General features: G+C 37.9%; 1 protein-coding gene across 38 annotated transcripts in view; it reads right to left on the bottom strand.

Annotated features, from left to right (window-relative positions):
* The window catches only part of prom1a (prominin 1a), a 73489-nt gene that overhangs the window by 31201 nt on the left and 23726 nt on the right, over positions 1 to 18562 (bottom strand). For 33 of the 38 annotated variants that reach the window (XR_004658362.1, XR_004658364.1, XR_004658372.1 and 30 more), the window contains exons 2-4: positions 15212 to 15270; positions 14294 to 14320; positions 7843 to 8048 (exon numbers count right to left, since the gene is read on the bottom strand). Coding sequence is in view for 26 of the 38 variants with exons in the window: in XM_034884476.1 (XP_034740367.1) it covers positions 7843 to 8048; positions 14294 to 14320; positions 15212 to 15270 (292 nt within the window). In the remaining 12 variants the exon portion in view is untranslated. The remainder of the gene's footprint in view (positions 1 to 7842; positions 8049 to 14293; positions 14321 to 15211; positions 15271 to 18562) is intronic. The other 5 variants (XM_034884455.1, XM_034884463.1, XM_034884472.1 and 2 more) reach the window with 1 other exon arrangement.

The following is an 18562-nucleotide window of genomic DNA, read 5'->3' as shown; positions in this document are numbered from 1 at the left end:
AATCATTTACACCTACATCCTGTATTTTTTTGTAAGTTCTGTAGATATAATATACATACAACCTTTCAAGTGTATTGGTTGAATCCTGTCACTTTTGCCTATCTGCTGCCCACTTGAGTAAAGCTTCGTCTTACATTTTGTTGCCTTTAACTGCTCCAAAACTTGGCTCTGGCACTGGAAAGGAATTCTACCTGAGGACATCCCAGTAGCTTGACATTTAGTCAGCAAGTGACATCTTCACAGTCATTGTGGCTTCTGTTATGAGCGTTATGTCCGTTAATCTCACTATTAATGAATTTCCTAAAATTAGCCTGCATGTGATGACTCCCTACGGAGACTGTTATCTAAGCGATGTGTGTTACAGAAAGTAAAGGGTTGTGTGACAGTCTGTTAGGAGTTGTGTGTGTGTCAGTGACTAATTTTGGGCTTGTTTTGTCTCAAAGTGAGACAGAGTGATTCTGTTGATGCTTTTGTGTCAGCAGTGAGTAAGTGACTGTGGGTTGTTTTTACTACAGTTACTAGCTACTACCTCTAAGTAGAGCTGGGCAATATGGAAAAAAATCAAATATCACAATATTTGTTTCTGTGATTAACAAATATCACAATATTTTTAACCAAATACCTCGATATTGATATTGTGGTGATTTTGGAGTGTTGACAGTTGGTGCATTATAAAATATTTACCAAATGTTGGGATAAATTGACTTAGTGGTTAAAGACAAATAATAGAACAGCTAAAACAGTCTGGTGAGTTCCAAAAATGATATCCCTTTACTTTAATTCAGCCTTTAAATTTAGGAAAAGGACAACACTTGTGTCATAAAGGTAATATATCAAGATATCATCATTTATAAAATTGAATATTATATCTAGCCGCATATATCAGTATTGATATGACGTTGATAGGTTGCCCATCCCTACTTTAGAGCTGCAATCAAAAACACAGTGGAATGAAGTATCAGTTATTTTACGTTTTCAAGGGCTATTTGAACTATTACATAAAGATAAAAAACTACAATGATGGCAGTGATTCCAGTGGTCTTTTATGTTTTCAACCATACATGAAGGAGTGGGGTCACAGATAGATGACATGTCTAACTTTCTTTCTTCAGTTGTATAGAAGTGTTTGTCGTATAATGTGTTTGTCAGTTTGACGTATAATTATAATGGAAAAAGAACATGACTAAAATACTTTAACGTAGATTTTATTTAAGGATTTATTACGTGGCATCGGATCAGTGCACTTCCCATTACCAATACCAGCGTTTTAGGCAGTATCAGAGGCAATACCAATACTATTTATACTCGGAACATTTCTAGTTTCTACTCATTAAATGGGTCACTTATATAATAATGTATAATAATTCAGGAGAGTTTTGTGCCACTAACTCTTGTCACATAAATGAGAAAAAATATTTTGTTTTACGATAATTGGCCCACGGCAGAACTGAACTAAACCAGGAGGGCCCCCAAACATGTATAATGTGAATAATCATCTTAGAAAAGGTGAAGCTGCAATACCAGGAGGACTACAAAACATATCTTGGCAAAAGTAAGACAGTCTAAATCAAAAGACATCCATGTGATGTAACAGAAAGTAAGTGGTCCGTGGGCAGTACAATTGGATTAGTAATTTAAGTTTACCAACATGTATATTTATTAATATGTAATTTAAGGGGGAAAGTAGCATTATACTGAAGATCCGGTCCTATTTTAAGGCAGAATTTGTTAGCCCAGGGCTTTAAATGTGTTTAGAAATTTTGTTTAATTCAGAATATGCTACACAGCCCCTTAGAGAGTATTGCGTCTTGTTGCTTCTCTTTTGCTTCAAACTTGTGTTTTACATTTTGCATCCTGAGTTTGGTTATGAAGTTGATTGTGAAACAGCTCTTCGCCATTCAGGCAGTGTATTCCTCAATTGCAAACGCTGACTGTGTTGCTGTGTGTTGGTTACTCAGCAGGGCGGGGACATTGGTCCCTTCTACATTCAGCATACATAATCTAAACATGGAAGTTTAAGTAAGTTTTTTTGCTTGCACTGTTTTAAGAATATTTCTTGGCACTTCTGTGTGTACTGGATACAGTAGTTAGTGAAGTAGTGAAGAATGACTGTAGATTTTAGGAGTGAGAAACAGGCCAGAATCAAGCCTGGGACGTTTTATACAGTATGCATCTTACACCACTTAAGACGTCCCCTTGTGGATATCTAAGATAGAAAATATCTTAGTATCTAAACTTACTGCCTCAGATTTAAAATGCAGGGCGCTGAATCAGCCAACTACTGTACCTTATCATAATTAGACCCCATATGACTAGCATGAATTACTAAGCCCATAATGTTGGGACCTTTTGTGTTTATAGTCTTGGGCATCCAGCAACTGAAATAGACTGGTGACATGCATGCTGGGTAACCTAGGGGAGACAGAGGGAAGAATCTTCTATCTGTCCTTTTATCATTATGAATCCATGCATGTGGAATCAGAGCTGATTAGTGGAGACTCCTGCTGTTGTTCTAATAATATTCTGCCTTTTGATAGCAGGCAGGCTTGATACAACATACTATACTGTGTTATAAAACTACACACATTCATCAACACTTCCATGATGATCACCATTAGGATCTTTTTTTTGTTTATACAGAGTTAAGTACATCATCTTCCAAGGCTGTGCACCGCTATTCTGGAAAGACTACTTTCGTTTCTTTTGCTAACCATTCCAGACTAAGCTATACCCTGTTAAAAATGTATGCTGTACAGACAGACAAGCATTGTTGAAACCTAAACTGTGGACAATTTTTAAATCAAATTTAAATCTGTCGTTATTTTAAAGTAGTTGAGATCCCAATGTTTCCAAAGATATCATACATGTATATCAAGCCAAATCTTTGATCAAACCTACAATGTAAAAAATTGTGTAAATGATGCACACGTAGAATATTTTCATTTGATGGACCACTACAGACATAATACACATGAGGTCTTGAGTTTGATATTTCACTCCATATAATGTGAATATCATACAGCTTTAATGAAAAATTAAAACAAGACGGTATAGAAGATGTATTTTGTGAGACAGTGTGGAATAAGAGGATCTTGTCAACCTTCAAACTACTGAAGGGTAAGCTAAATGTATTCATATGGATGCTAATGTTCATTAATATCATCAAAGAAACTAAGAATAAACACATACAATGTTTGGGCAAGGTTATTTAGATTCAGTAATGCTGGCTTCATCAGACCAAACATAACTGTAACAGCCCTGCAGACGTTCTTTCATTATTGCTGCATCGTTACTAATACCATTACATCAATTTTAATTTATCTCACTCAAAACGTCTTTCTAAATGGCTGTTTGTGGGTTGGGAGATAATTTGTGATCCTAACACTTTGATTTTCTACTGCTAACATGTCTGAATGTGAATAGAAACACTTGTCTTTGTCTTGATCACCGACTTCTGGCATGTGCCAAGATTTATAGCTCTGAAAGAAATCAGTCTAATGTAATAACATGACACAGTAATTTGAGGATTTACAATTAATACGGGCCTGTTAATCAGTTTATGTTTATTTAGATTTCAAGTTTTATTTCCCTGATTTAACCTGATGAATGTGTTGACAAAACAGCTGCACTAATCATAGAATTGCCTTGATCGGGTTCTGATGAAATTATTTGTGTTTAGTAAATGATTGAATCTACAAAATCTTCATTTTAGATTTATTCTGACAAATATGTGCCCAATTTTCTGCCTCTAGTACACCACATACAGAATTAACTCTGTCCTGAACTGCACTTTTGCTGTGTGTTTGGTATATCTGATCACACACACTGACAACGAGCCCATCTGTGTTATTAAGACAGCACATTCGTAGCCAGAGCATTTGAGTGGGATTGTGTGCAATTTCAACATGACTGGCTTCCATGTGAATCAAATCCCTTCAGCACTACTCTAACCCTGTGAACATTACTCATTCACGTTTACAACCATCCTCCGGGATTTGACCCTGCTGCCTTCAGAGTAAAGGGTGATGTAAGATATAGCTTTTCTAGTGATCTCCTCACATAAACCCCATGCACAATATTATATATATAAACTATTGCACTGATTCTACCCAGACAGATTCAAGTGTAAGGACCATCAGAAATAGTGTAAGGCCTCAATGGACTTCCCTCAACTGCAGAGTGTATTTCTGATCTGTCTCCGATATGTGAAAGAGCTGAGCTGCTATGATATTATATACTGTCTGATAACAAATATTAATTCTCCCAACTCTTTTCCACTCCTGGTGCTTGTCTTTTTCTTCCAACCTCATCCAAGTGACACAGTCTAATTCTTCTCCAATACTACAAGATTCCCAAAAGTAAAAATCTAGCTTAATGTCATACCACAAACCCACTTTTCTAACTAAGAAAATCAAAACAATGCTGCTGAATACAAAGTTGTGAACACCAATATCATTGTAAATAGGGGATTTCTCTCTATAAAGTCCTCATAAGAACTAGTATATTTTGAGATCTAACAGCCAATGTAATGTAGGTCTATAAAAAAGCGTAAAATGTGATTTACATTTCAATGTGTTTGGAAGACATACAAGAACTGACAAGTTAGCATGAGCAGAAAACACAAAAGTGTACCACATATAGAAGCTAAAACAGGAAGTCCAAGAAAAAAACACTGTCCTGTCTGGGAAGTGCAGAGCAGAAACATCACAACAGTTACAGCTTACCCTTAAAGATTTGTTGCCAGAAAAAAAGAAATTAAGTTACTCATACATTACCATGCTGAGTGACATAGGTGGTTTATTGATTCAAATTGTTTTGTTTTGGGAATATTCACTCCCCTATCTCATTCTAAGCCATTTTTTTGCTGTCACTCTTATTTGGGTGTCTTTTACCCCTCTTAATCTGATTTTAACACTTCTTGGAAAATAAATATCACCCCTGCCACTCCTCCGTGCCTCGTTGTCAGCTTTCTAGTGGCGGTAAAATGCAGACTGTGCCTGGGCTCGGTACTCATCCCTCTTCTGCCTGTAATTTTTTCATTAGAGCCTCTGCAGCGTCTCTGCCTGGTAGCTGGGGAGATGTAATAAGAGCTCTGAGGATGCTCTCAGACTCTGGGCTTCTAGGATATTGCCTAGGAATTTCTAATAGCCGGGCTTCGTTCCAACAAAGACAAAAAGTCAAAGAACATCAAACTAAGTACACTCCTGGATCCCTTCAGTCCTAACACAAGAAGCAAAAGCAGCTCTCCCAAGTCTTTTGTACTGTGGCTACATCCCCAGCGGCTCCTGCTCCTTCTATCATTGAGACTATAAAACAGTAGATTGAGATGGTGTGTGTGGATTTCTGAGAGATGAGTTTCTGAGAAATGCAGGACAGCAAGATGATATAGGCCTATGTAGAATAATCACAAAGTAAACTTAAAGCTTTATTCCCAAACATTTTCAGCTCACTCCTATATAATATTCAATTACTATGTGCAATTTGTGCAGGAATCTTAGTTGCCTGGGTTTTGACGCTACAATATTAACACTATGTCCCAAAAGCACTATAAATAGTACATGTCAACAAAAAAAGATAATAGTCTTAAAGGACAGGGATAGGTTCATCATTTTCAGCTGTCTTAAAACAATAAGACAGCTGATTTTCTGTTACAATTCCTCCAATTCATAGTGGCTATTTAGGAAATCCCTTCCGATTGCATTTCCATGTAAGTGATGGGGGACAAAATCCATTCCTTGTTTTGTGCAAACATGTATACCAAAGTTTATCTGAAGTTAATATGACACCTTGGCAGTCTTGAGTTAGACAAGTGGGTATCTTCTGGAGAAACCTTTGTTTCAAGGTTGCGCTGCAGTGGACAATATCAATAATTTATGACAGGTGGATTGCAAACTGACTCTTTTTGGCTGCTCTGAAGATGCTCTGTTGCTGCCTTTCAATTTACAGAACATGTTTGGCCAAAAGACTTTGCTAAAATAGAACTGCTCACAAGGTTTTGAGACCATTTTAAGTAATGTGCAGTGAAAGTTCAAATTCATGACATTCTCCTAAAGTTATAATGCTACATTGTGCTAATATCCTTGAATGATTTTAACTGGCCTAAAGGCAGCTGCCTGTTTTGATGAGCAAGTCCATAGTGGCAGCAGCTGATGACTTGCTTCTGGAATCATTAATATAATTGGAAAATATAGAAAAAGGTCCAGGTAGAAACATTTCCGGTCTAGGAAATCTACTTTCTTCACTCTCTTTGATACTATTTCTCATTTGCCAAGATGTTGACTCTGCCATATTTAGAAAATGTACCCTAACCAACTGTATGATAAATGTATCTGGAGTCATGACCTTCCTGTGGGCTTGCAGCTGCCTATTTGCATGTACAAAATATGAAGAGAAGGTCTATTATCTTAGCATCCACTGTAGGAGAAGAAACACACCAGGCCAAAACCAGCTGAAAGTACTATCTATTAAACTACAATACCTAGTGACAGTTACTACAGTTTGGAAAATTGGCAATGTAGGAATCAATTCCAGTGCTAGATTCACTGCATTTCCTACCAGTTAAAATCATTGGCTTTTAGGCATTTTCCTAAAATGCTCATGTTAAATAGTGAAATGACACTGCTGCAGCAGTGATGTAATAAACAGTCAGATGCAGTACTGTACATATTATTATTACTATACAAGAAAGCCAAGGAGAATAGTAAGTTGTAGAGGTGACAACCATGTTAAGCATATGATACCAACGGAATCATATGTAATAATTGTGATGAAATTCCAAGGTATGTTGTGGATTGGAGGGTAATTTGTTCGTCTTTGATTTATTAGTATTTGGCGTGCGTTGACATGAATGAATGTCCCACAACATGCAAGCTTTCAGTGTGAATCCCCCTGCAGATTATAATGACCAGTGCTGAACACAAGTATGAAGTGTGCGGCCGCATACAGTATTTAGCTACAGTAGGAATTTACTATATATAGCAAACAGCATGGGGGATGGGGAAAGCTGATGACCCCGTGTGTGTGTGTGTGTGTGTAACAGACTCACAAGATGACCAGAGGTGCATGTGTGTACAGTGTGTTTTTGCTAGAGATGCACAGATTACAACTTTCAAGGCCAATTCAGATTTTTCATTAAGTTTGGCCTGCCGATACTGATGTTAGCCAATTCCGATTTCATATTTTCTATCCACTTTAAGCACACACAAATATCTATTTTCTATCTTTTCATTAATAATACATTTAACATTTTGCATACAACAAAGATTTTTTTTTGAACAAATGCCTATAAAATAGAACTATATAAATTCACACACATTTAAAGTGCAATGTTATGGAAGAACAAGTTCCTTCTTTTCACATCCAATATCCAACTAAACAAATTTGATATATTTAGCAAACTTCTGTATGTATGAAAACAGGGAAAACAGGTAATAGCAACATAATATATAAATAACAAAAACAAAATAAATATAGCCTTGCAGTATAATGATATTTCTCAAAACATACACACACAGGACCGTTAGAACATTGATGTTGATGCTGATGTTGCTGCGCGATGTTAAACATGCGGCGCCCGAGTGCATTGGACTGGCATAAAATCGGCATATGTCAGACTGACCTGCCAGTCATGGCCGGTCACGTGAAAACCGGCCAATTCCGGTCACTGGCGGTCAATCGGTGCAGCTCTAGTTTTTGCCGGAATGTGAGAACACTATAAAAGACAGAGGTGTATCTTGTATTCCAGTGTAAGTGTGCATGCATAAACAAGTCTGCCCACACTGTTTGGACCAGAAAGTACACATCTAATTGTTTGTCGTGTGTGTATGCATGTGTTATACTCACGTGATGACCAGCGAGGTGGCGAAGAGTAGTGTTCCCAGCAGGCCACGCCGGCAATCTGCGTTCTTCCTCTGGCGTTGGTGCATCTCTCCGCCGCAGTTGTCACAGCAGCGACACATGCAGAAGAAGAGGCCAGCTATCGGCACCAAAACTGCAAACAGCAGGCCGACTGCCGCACATACTAGGAAGCCTATCTCGTAGTAGATGGCCTGGGGTCAGCGGGGGAAGAACCAGATGAAGAATGAGGGACAATTATTTAGGAAACATGATGGAGAAAGAAGTTGGACATGGAAATGAGATCAAGAGAGAAAAGATGGATCAGAGGTGGAGAGACAAAAAACGAGATGAAACAACATGAGGGGAAAATGGGATGGGGGTTGTTGAGGGAAAGCAGAATTGGATTGGTAGAGGTGAGCAGATGAGTTGGGTAGTGAGGGAGAGAAGAAAGGAGGGATTAATAACGCTGTAAAGGAGAAAAAAGGAAGGACACACACAAGGCAGAGGATAAAATGAACAACAACTCTAAAAATATCTGGTAGGATCCCACTGCAGGAAATTCTCTCTATACTCTATGTCCAAAAGGGATTTGTGGATAAACAATAAACACATTGCATAACACTACTCACTGCTGGAGAGTCCTTTCTTTCTAATTCTTAAATACTATAAGCCAGTTCAAGGATTGACTCCTTAACCACATCATTAACCAACATATATGCCAAGACTCTCTTTCTTAATACATTTCTCACGTATGCCACTGAAAGCTGGTTGAGACTTGCAGTAAGTAGGACTGCACAATTATGGCCAAAATGCTAATCACGATTATTTTAAAACAATATTTTGACGATTGTCACAATTAATTATCACAATTATTGGTTGATTTTAACCAAAACATATTTTATTGTCACATAAGCTATTTATAACTGCACACTTCACATCCATATTATGCTACATGCTTCTAATGTTGAAGTTGTATAGACATACAGCTGCTACACATGTAAATGAAAATTTGCTATTGGAAATAAAAACGTGAAATATTTTTTTTCAATGTATCTCTGAGAAAGCTCCTTCACTCTTTTTCAACAATAACTGATTAAAAGAGCTAGGGAGAGAGTGCATGGGCGCTACTCACAGAGCAACAGCTGACTCATTAATTAAATGAAATGGCGGGTCAGTGGAGTTACACACATTGTGTGTATGTAATGTCTGTATCGTCACTGCGCTGCATTTTTATGAACTATCACAATTCCGGTCCTGGGTCACATCTCTTGTAGGTTCAGAAGGCTCTGTCTAACGCTATTACGCTACAAAGTGTTAGTTGCATTCAGTAACTTTGCCTTGTTTTTTGCCGTGGCGGCCGCAATAGCAGAGTTACCAGCGGAAACACTGGTACAAATACAGATTTGCCTCTCCTGCTTAACAATAAACAGCTGTGTTAATAACAATTAAAACTGTAGACAAATGTCAGAAGTGTGAACCGGCGCTGTGTGGCAAGGCTGCGTGGAGAGTAAGACGCGAGAGAGTAGAGGAGAGATCCAACACAGGCACGGCTTTACAGAAGAAATGGGTCATGTAATGCAAAATTAAACCATATACACAACATTGCAGCGGATGCGAGGACATTAGGTGTACAGGTGCGACCCAGAGGAAAAATATTACTCGCGCCCTAGAGCTCTGTGAGCTAACAGACGCTAACTAGCACTGGTCACTGCTGATGTTTGAAAAACAACACAGACGGGATAAAATGTTGTTTACTAGTAAACTGATAAACCTTGAGACCAACGTATAACCAACTATCTGTTGAATTTTCCTCCCGTTACTCTGTCCTCTGTAACCGTCTACATCTAGAAACTAAGCTGCGCAGTGCAGGGAACTACTCGGACTGGCTCATGATCAGACACTGGTTTACGGAGTGGTAGATAGGCTTTGGGAAAAAAAACGGAAGCGTCCTATGAAATGACGCATGTAAAATATTGTTCAATCGCGCAAACTTGATCGTTAGAAGCCAAAATCCTGATTGTGATTAAAATTCGATTAATTGTGCAGCCCTAGCAGTAAACGAAAGGTTGTTTTTAACCTACATTTTCAATGAACCGCAATATGCATTGAGAGGATAGCAACACATGGAAGATGATGAGAAATACTCAACAGAGTCAGAGCCACCCATGTAGATCTGTGCTGCGGTTTTCCCACTAATGAAGGGGAAAGACAGCATTTCTGATGGGAAAACTGCTGCAGTAGGGTCAGACTGCAAGGCAGTGCGTGCACTGCAGTGGTATTGAATATCTTTGGACTTGAATTGAGTCATAAAATCTCGATTTTTTTTCCTTGAAACAAGGCAACAAATCTGTGTGGGAGAAATGTATGCTTTTTAATTTTATTGGAGAAAGTGTTAGTTTCAAAAATTGGGTGCATCACTTAACTAGTTCCAGTTTATTACTAGTTGGGGATATTCGGAAATTGTGTAACAGAATTAGTAATTTCTTTTTAAATTATGAATTTTTCTTGCCAGATTTACATCACTTGGTTCAAGATAGGATTTTAGTGACATATTGTGTGAAAAACTCAAGCTTCACGCCTAAAAATTGAAGATCTTCATGTGGTACACCCAGATAAAACTAATGCGTTCTAATGTAACAGCCCCAGATCCCACTTTCATAATAATTCCTATATAATAATTTGTTTATACCATTTAGTATATAGATAAGAATACTCCTGAATAAAATGCAATACAATTCATCATAAACTACAGCCTCACCGAATAGTATAAAGTTCTACAGAATTAATATTAAAACCTTCAGTAATCCAGATTTATCTTTTGTCTGTTGTATTAGAACCCATAATCTTTAGCTAGGTGTAGCTAATAAACTGACTTAGTGAATATTACCTTTGGACCTTTGAAAACATGAAAGCCTGACTGGACAAACTAGAAAAGGGGAAGTTGTGAATGAAAAGTCTTTGATTGTGAACTTGTGAAATGCAAATATACAGTATCTGTAGTGAATGGTTAGATTGTTAAAATTAGATGCTAGTTGTTAGATGCAGTTAGAGCACTTGTAAATTGTGGCAAGGACCACTAACATTAAGATGCTTGAGGTGAGCCTGTTACCACAGGAGTGAGTGTAAGAATGCTGACTGTCATATAATGAAATGAAGGTATTTGAAAAACTCTGTATTTAGACTGTGTGTACTGTAGAAGTTAGGATGGTGCTTTGTCTCTGAATATACAACTGTAAAGTCTGCACATCCCTCATCACAAAGCCTCAATAATCATCAATTTTGATTTATTATTAGAAATATTCAAGGTGACTCAACACAATTTCTTACAAATTCACCCAGATGTATTGAGACACTTAAATTGCTGCTGTTGGCAGGTTCACAGTTGAGCTTCCATTCTCTTGTCATGTACCACATTGCTCCTACTTAATCTGCCCCTATCTACACCACACTCCGCACGGGCTATGGAAATTGGCAAAATTGAATAGGGGATTGGCAATTCCCACACTGCATGTAACTTGTCACAATGATGTTCAATAGCTTCTTGTTAAGAAAGGATCAAAGCACGGCTGCTATCACCGCTCTTGAATGGACAAACTGCTCTTCTGGTTGATTCACACTAATCTTAATCGCCTTCATAAGTCAATGACCCTGCCTTCTCCAGGGACCTTGCGGCTTTTTGCTTTTTAACATGCCGGGTGAAAGGACCTGGCTTCTGAACTTGTCAGCGAGGAGTATTCTTCTCAGGTCATTTGGAAATCTCTGTGCAACCTTGGAAGTCCCAGGCGGTGAGCAAAATCCAACCTCCAGAAGCTTGGCTGTGAGAGGCTCCTGGCTGTGTCAAAATACACAGTTTACAGGATGTAGGTAGAATTAGACTAGAATTAGTCAGTCACACCCTTTCTAACCTTAAGGAATAAAAACATGGAGGATTTCAGGTTCAGTGGACACGAAGAGAAAAAGAGGGAACCAGAGAGTTTCAAAGATGTAGATAGCCAAAGAAGAAAAAAAAAGATAGACACTTGGCATATGTGAGTGTTTGTGGTCTGTCATCTAAAACACCAATGTCAACCCAGTTTATGAGGATATTTTGCATTGTCATTCTGCTTCTGGGCTCTGCTTGTTATTGGGTGAATCTTTACCAAAAAAAGGTCAAAATGTTTTTTTTTTTTACAAGAGCACTCTCAAGGGCCTGCAGCTCAGACTATTTTTGGACTATAGCTTTGTCTCGGCAATTGCCAAAAAGAAGAAGGTGACCGTCCAATAAGAACAAACTGGATGATGAGGTGGCATCATGTCTGAGTGGTTAAGACAGGCAATTCTGTAACATTAAATCAGATTTGAATCAAAGCAGCCACAAGGCCTGCTAAAGTGTCCTCAAGTAAGATGCTGTTACCCTAAACTGCTCACTGACTATAAGCTAAATGAGTTATAGAAGCCACTGTGAATAACTTAATGTCAGGGTTCTTTGTGTTTATAGTGCTTTTTGTTTTGATTCATTATTGTGGCTCAGTTCCTGTTGCTTGCTAGTAAATTGAATTGGATACCATTCTGGAACCACAAGAGAAACATTATATGATAGCTCAATGATAGCTTTAATGATTTAGGTAGCAAAAGTGAAGACCGCAAAAAACTATTTAAATCCACTGGGTGGAAGGCTTTGATTCAAGCCAAGATTACACCAGGACATTTCATTGATTAACCTTGTACAATCAGGAAAATTATCCGCTGTACATTAGGTTGAAATGGTCTCTTAAGGTGGGATTGTTCTGCTTTGCATTTATTGGGTGGTGACATAAAGGATATAGTCAAGGTCAATGCAAGTTCCACAAACTACTTTTGCTTTGATATGAATTGATTTGATGGTTTAATTTACAAAACAATCAAAGTACATGAGCTAGTATTATGGCATTGGATAACATTTCACTTTTGGGCTATGTTGACAAGGGCTTTACCGAATAGTTTGAAGCTTCTAAATCAAAATTTGAAGGCTGCACAGCTTCTTATTTTTGCAGGTCTGTTCTTTATGTTTAACCTGTTGTTTAAAAATTAGGCGACACTGAGATTATAAGTATTATACTATTTGTAGAATTAGATTCCAGTTGTGGTTGCATAGGATCGATTCTAACATGTTTGATCCAAACATTTCCAATAACTCCAGAGCATTGTAAGGTTCGAAAGTCATGTTCATGTATTGAAAAAAAGAAGTACGATTTTTTTGAAATTCACATTCTAATGAAATATTCTGCACCAATCCCTGTTTGTTGGCGCTTAGCCTTTCAAAAATATTTTCCCTGCAGACCAAAAACGATTTGCTCTCCTGCTTGCTGCACACAAAGGGAGGCATGCACCTGTATTAAAAGCATGAATTACATTTAAATAACCCCTTTAGGGTGATAACATCACAAAATATGATTACAGAAAACCTCAATGGAAGCTGCAAATGTAAAAAAAGACATTTGGTACAGCACTAATAACTAACTGACATTAATTAACATTATACTGGGAGTCCCTCCTTTTTTTCTGCTAAAAGAAAAGGTTTGGTGCCAGTTTTGACATTGAATTATTGTGTGGTAAATAAACCAGCCACAGTCATACATTTAATTTATTTTGATTTATGTCAGGTATTGTTATTGTAAATCACACATTTCAGGCGGGAAGAGAAAACGGATTATCTCCTTATCACTTAGGGGTGCAATGGGATATACAGTACATGGATTGGTTTTGTTTATTTCTTGAGTGATGTGTTCTTTGGAGAACACATTTTTACAAAGCTCCATTAAGCGGTGGCAGTGCTGCACACTGTGCCGCTGGTCCAGGTCAGTGTGTGAAGATTTATAGTACTAAACTGAGCCCTGTCAACATCAGCATGCAAACGATGAAGTGTGTGTGTGTGTGTGTGTGTGTGTGTGTGTGTGTGTGTGCATGCGTGCATGTGTGCGTGATCTTTGTTGTGGTTTGGGTGAATATCAGAGCAAATATTGCTGAGAAGCAAATTCGACGGCAAACCAGTAGAAAAAAAGATATTCTGTCTAAACATCTATGTTTCTTAACTGGTATACATTTATTCAATGCCAATGTTGTATCATTAGGCCATCCATGAGGTAATCCAGATGTTATTAAGGGCACAAGAATGTGCTTTGTTATCCAGTCAGCATTGTTGCTTTTCTGTGAAGCTGAAAAAATCTAATCAGGACTTAAATTAGACAGGAGCTACAGTTTTGGCGAAGCTAACTGGGAGGTGGAAAAGATGGCTGGGTGTGAGTCGTGGGGCTGCAGAAATAATTATGAATATTCAGATGATGAAGATGTTGAAATAAACAAAAGATGTAGTGATATGTCTAAAGTTTAACACAAAGTTTAAAGTTCTAGGTAGAATTGTGCAACCCTGATGACTCGGGACAGTGGAGCATGATGAGACAGGGGATGGGTTGCACTAAGTCCAGTGTGCAGACTTTACCTGAAGGGTCAGCACTATGTTCTCTGGCTGAGGGAGACCAGGTCAGAGCAGACCAGATGAAGAGGGCATGCAAAAGACAAAGGCAACGCAGCGTCAAAGAAAGAGCAAAGCCACAGAACAAAAAACATGGATGAAATAGAACAACAAAAAAGAGAAATTAAAGGATTCAAAACTGGCATGCATATCCACATAGTTGCATGTTGTAATGCTGAACACAGACTGATGAAATTCTCCCATAATAATTGAGAGGGAGGTGCAGAGGGAACTTTTAGATCTCAGGGACTGTCAAAGAGTTAAAAAATGTCTTTGGTTATCAAAGTTGTTCCTTATAAAAACTTAAATGATGGATCTCTCTCTAAATTCATAGGTTGTGCAGAAGAAGCAATTAGCATTTTCTTTCAAGGGCGCCAGTAAAAAGATGGCCTTGCCTTGGCTTGTAAAAGCTATTAACACTTGAGAAGTCAGGAACTATCTACTGCCTTCAGTAATTTATATCATAAATTGCTGCATCCAATCAGAAACCCTAATGCAATAAGTAAAAGAAAGGGGCACAGCAAAACACACACATTCATCCAAACACACACCCTTACACACACACAGGTGTAATGGGATGGTATCTTAACTATAGAAATTAAGCATCTGCAAAAGTTAGGATCACAAGAACCAAAATCTGCTGGTGTATATCTGTGGATCATTATTTTACTGACTACACATGTAACTGTCATGTAGCACTCATAGAGCAGCAGTATCTTAACACCACCTTGTTGTTTTTCTCCTTTCATTCCACACATCGCCATGCAAGTTTTATCTCAAATGTGATTTAGCCACACACACACACACACACACACACACACACACACACACACACACACACACACACACGCACACGCAAACACACACACGCACACACACAGTTACCTTTTGGTATTCAGTCTGAATGGCTCCAAACTTGTCCTTTGCCAGTTTGACAATGAGATCTGTGACAACACAGAGAAAACAAACATAACATAAAGATATCTGTTGGTGCTGTGCGCAATGGCATTGTACACATTTTAGCAAATATTACATCTACTCACACGGTGTATAAGAAATCTAACCACTAGGGTTTTACTAAAATGAAATAGAAAACACTGCTCTTGTAAATGTCAGCTACCATAGTGATTCAATTCAATTCAATTTTATTTATAGTATCAATTCATAACAAGAGTTATCTCAAGACACCTTAGAGATAGACCACACTCCAGAATTTACAAGGACCCAACAGTTCTAGTAGTTTCCTCCAGAGCAAGCAACAGTGCGACAGTGGCGAGGAAAAACTTCCTTTTAGGCAGAAACCTCGGTCAGATCCTATAGGTGTTGTTCTGCTCATGAGGTTGTTTGCAGTGGACACCAAGGTTCTGACTTTATTTTACAACCAAATTACTGGTAATTTTCCTGGTATGGAAAACCAGAAAAGTGCAGTATATAGTTAATGTGAGAAAGTAATGCTGTTGAGCTGAAGCAGCAAGTTGTTTTCTTTGACAAGATTGTGTCAGGAAATCTAGAGCCAAACTCTGACACTGCAGTGTCCCTTCATCCCCATCTCTTCCCACTGGGTTTAGACAGGGGCAAGTCTGACAGGATAAGGAACTCTTAATTTATTTATTCCTGGCCTGACATAATGTTAGGATCATTTTGTTAAAAGTCTGGTTTCTTTTGGATCTCAGAAGAACTCAGTGAAAATCTACATCAGGAAACTATCTTTCTGTTGCTTGCTCTGGAGGAGACTACTAGAACTGTTGGGTCCTTGTAAATTCTGGAGTGTGGTCTATCTGTATAGTGTCTTGAGATAACTCTTGTTATGAATTGATACTATAAATAAAATTGAATTGAATTGAAAGGTACTTCTAAGTTTGTTATTTTATTGTTTCCGTTAGTCATGAAACTCATGGTTGAAATTATATCTTAGGAAACAACTATCCGCAGCATAAAAAATTAATTCATTAGCATAAAGGTAATCGTACGAAACTGCATATACATACAACAAGACCCAAAGAGCACCCAATAACATTGCCTTTAAAAGTAAGAATGGCAGGAAGGTGTAAGTTTAGATTTGTAGAAAGCGATTTAGACTTGCATGTGTTTGGACTGTTGTAAGAAACCAATATGAGAGCAGGACCTACTCAATAATATGGTGACGGTGAAAGTAGGAGTTTCCTAAAAATTAGTCTGGATCAATGGAAGTACATTTCTGCGTTAAATGTCAGAATTTGCCTCTCACCTTCCGCTCTCTGTGTATTGTCGTTCTTAAAATCCCTTTGCTACGGGAAACAACAAAACCTTCGAGATAGCAAGCTACATGCTGAGAATGGCTGGTTTTGAAGGAAATTTGGATCATGCAACAAGGCAGGCCCACTTGGTTCTTTCAGAGAATGTTTTTAAAGATTTACAAAGAATATGTTTACTGTATTTACTCTCTCACTGGGAAGTTTTGAAACTGATTGGTGTAAATGCGCTTACACTGGTAAGAGCAAATTACATTTAACCATGTATCCAGCTAATTTAAATAGCTCACGGTCCTGTATTGTGTGAACCGTTATCTTCATTCATTTTTCTCGGTTAGCCAAGCAGGGTCAAATTCTGTCCACCGCTGCTTCTCGGTTGGTCCAGAGGCAGTGTCTGATCTTTCTTTATCGCAAAGTTTTACAACTAAAGCGAAGGATGTGTGGTCATCGAAAGATGAAAAAATCAATGAAAAGATAAAACACTTTTTTTTCTTTTTTTAACCAGAATTAACACCACAACATTAAAAAATGCAATACTTGAACTATACATGATTAAGGAACATTATGTCAATTTTTTGTCAACTTTATTTCTTAATAATTATACATGTAGGCCTATTTATAATAAAAAATGAATGAATGAAATCAATAATTCCTTAATGGTCAGGCAGTCTGGGTCACCCAATATAACTTTCAGGGAAACACAGAATAATAATTCATAAAGGATAGTGTCTGAACACTTAATAAGTTTCAAATAAACAAATAAAGTTTCAATAACCATTTAATTACATTCAATCCACAAAAAAATGGAAATCAGGGAAAAACAACCCAAACAAATACATCTCGTATCAAATACTGTACGCCTCTGTTCTCTTTCAGACACCTGGAGCACCGCTGGCTGTGACTCATCTTATAATGATGACAGAGACAGCAAGTCTTCTCAGAGGCAATCAGTTTCCAAAAATAAGATGCAAAAGACACAAGAGCTTTTTTCCTCCTTCTGCAATGCAGTGTTTCTTTTTTCTGAAGGAAGAACATACCCTACAGATAAACTGTTGACACAAATTGTTTTAATTCAACACAAAACCGACTTATGATCCCCGCCTATTATTCAAAGCCTGAGATTTGTATTAATAGGAAGACGCTCCAGGCTTATACTTTACCTAGTATCATGACTGTTTAGGAAGAGAGGAGCTTATCTTTTAAAGCAGTCGTGTCTAATTGCCTTTATTTAAACATTTATTAATGCAGGATTATTTGACTGAAAGGGCGTTTTATTTCTCAGTCAGGCTTCCTCACACTTGGATAGTTCCACACTTGACCTGACTGGTACAACAATAGGCTTGTACTGTTTTTTACAGAGCTAGAGCAGATGCAGCTCAGGTGCAGGGCAGTTTGATAGTTGTTATACGCAAACAGCGGAAGGTTGTGTTGCACTTTTCCTACCAGAATCTTGGGGAACTTAATCAACTAGACAGGTCAACCTGCCATTGTTGTTCTCCAGCTTCTATATTATGGTTTCTCCACCCCAGGATGGCTGTTGTCAGTCACTATTGTGTGTTTCAGGAAGAGGTGTAATGTAATCTGAGCCAAGCCCAGCTTTCATCTTTTCTTGTAATGGTCCTTTGCGTGTGTTTCAAAGAAGCCCCTAACCTTGTAGTGAAGGTGTACATTCCTTCTCTCCCCACAAGGTACAAACCTTTTCTGATGATAAACAAGATCTCTCCAACAGCATAGTAAGCCCTCAGGCCTAAAGATTGCAGTAATGTCAAAATCTTAGAAATGCTGCCTCAGATTTTTGCTGACCTCGCTGAAAAGCAGAGGTTTTGGTATCAGCTCCAAAAGAGCAGAATTGAAGCACAGAATGACAAATCAATTGCAAATATTCTGATGTTGTTTTAAAAGACCCCCTGATCCTCAACACTTTGTCTTGCTGAAGTAAATACTGTAAATATTATGACTACAACTGCATATTATTTTACCATCTAAATGTGTGAGTGAGTGCTTT

This window comes from Etheostoma cragini, chromosome 10 (genome assembly GCF_013103735.1).
Source record: "Etheostoma cragini isolate CJK2018 chromosome 10, CSU_Ecrag_1.0, whole genome shotgun sequence".
In the NCBI taxonomy this organism is placed as follows: domain Eukaryota; kingdom Metazoa; phylum Chordata; class Actinopteri; order Perciformes; family Percidae; genus Etheostoma; species Etheostoma cragini.
Note: the sequence above shows the minus strand (reverse complement) of the source record. Positions and strands in the feature narration are given on the sequence as shown.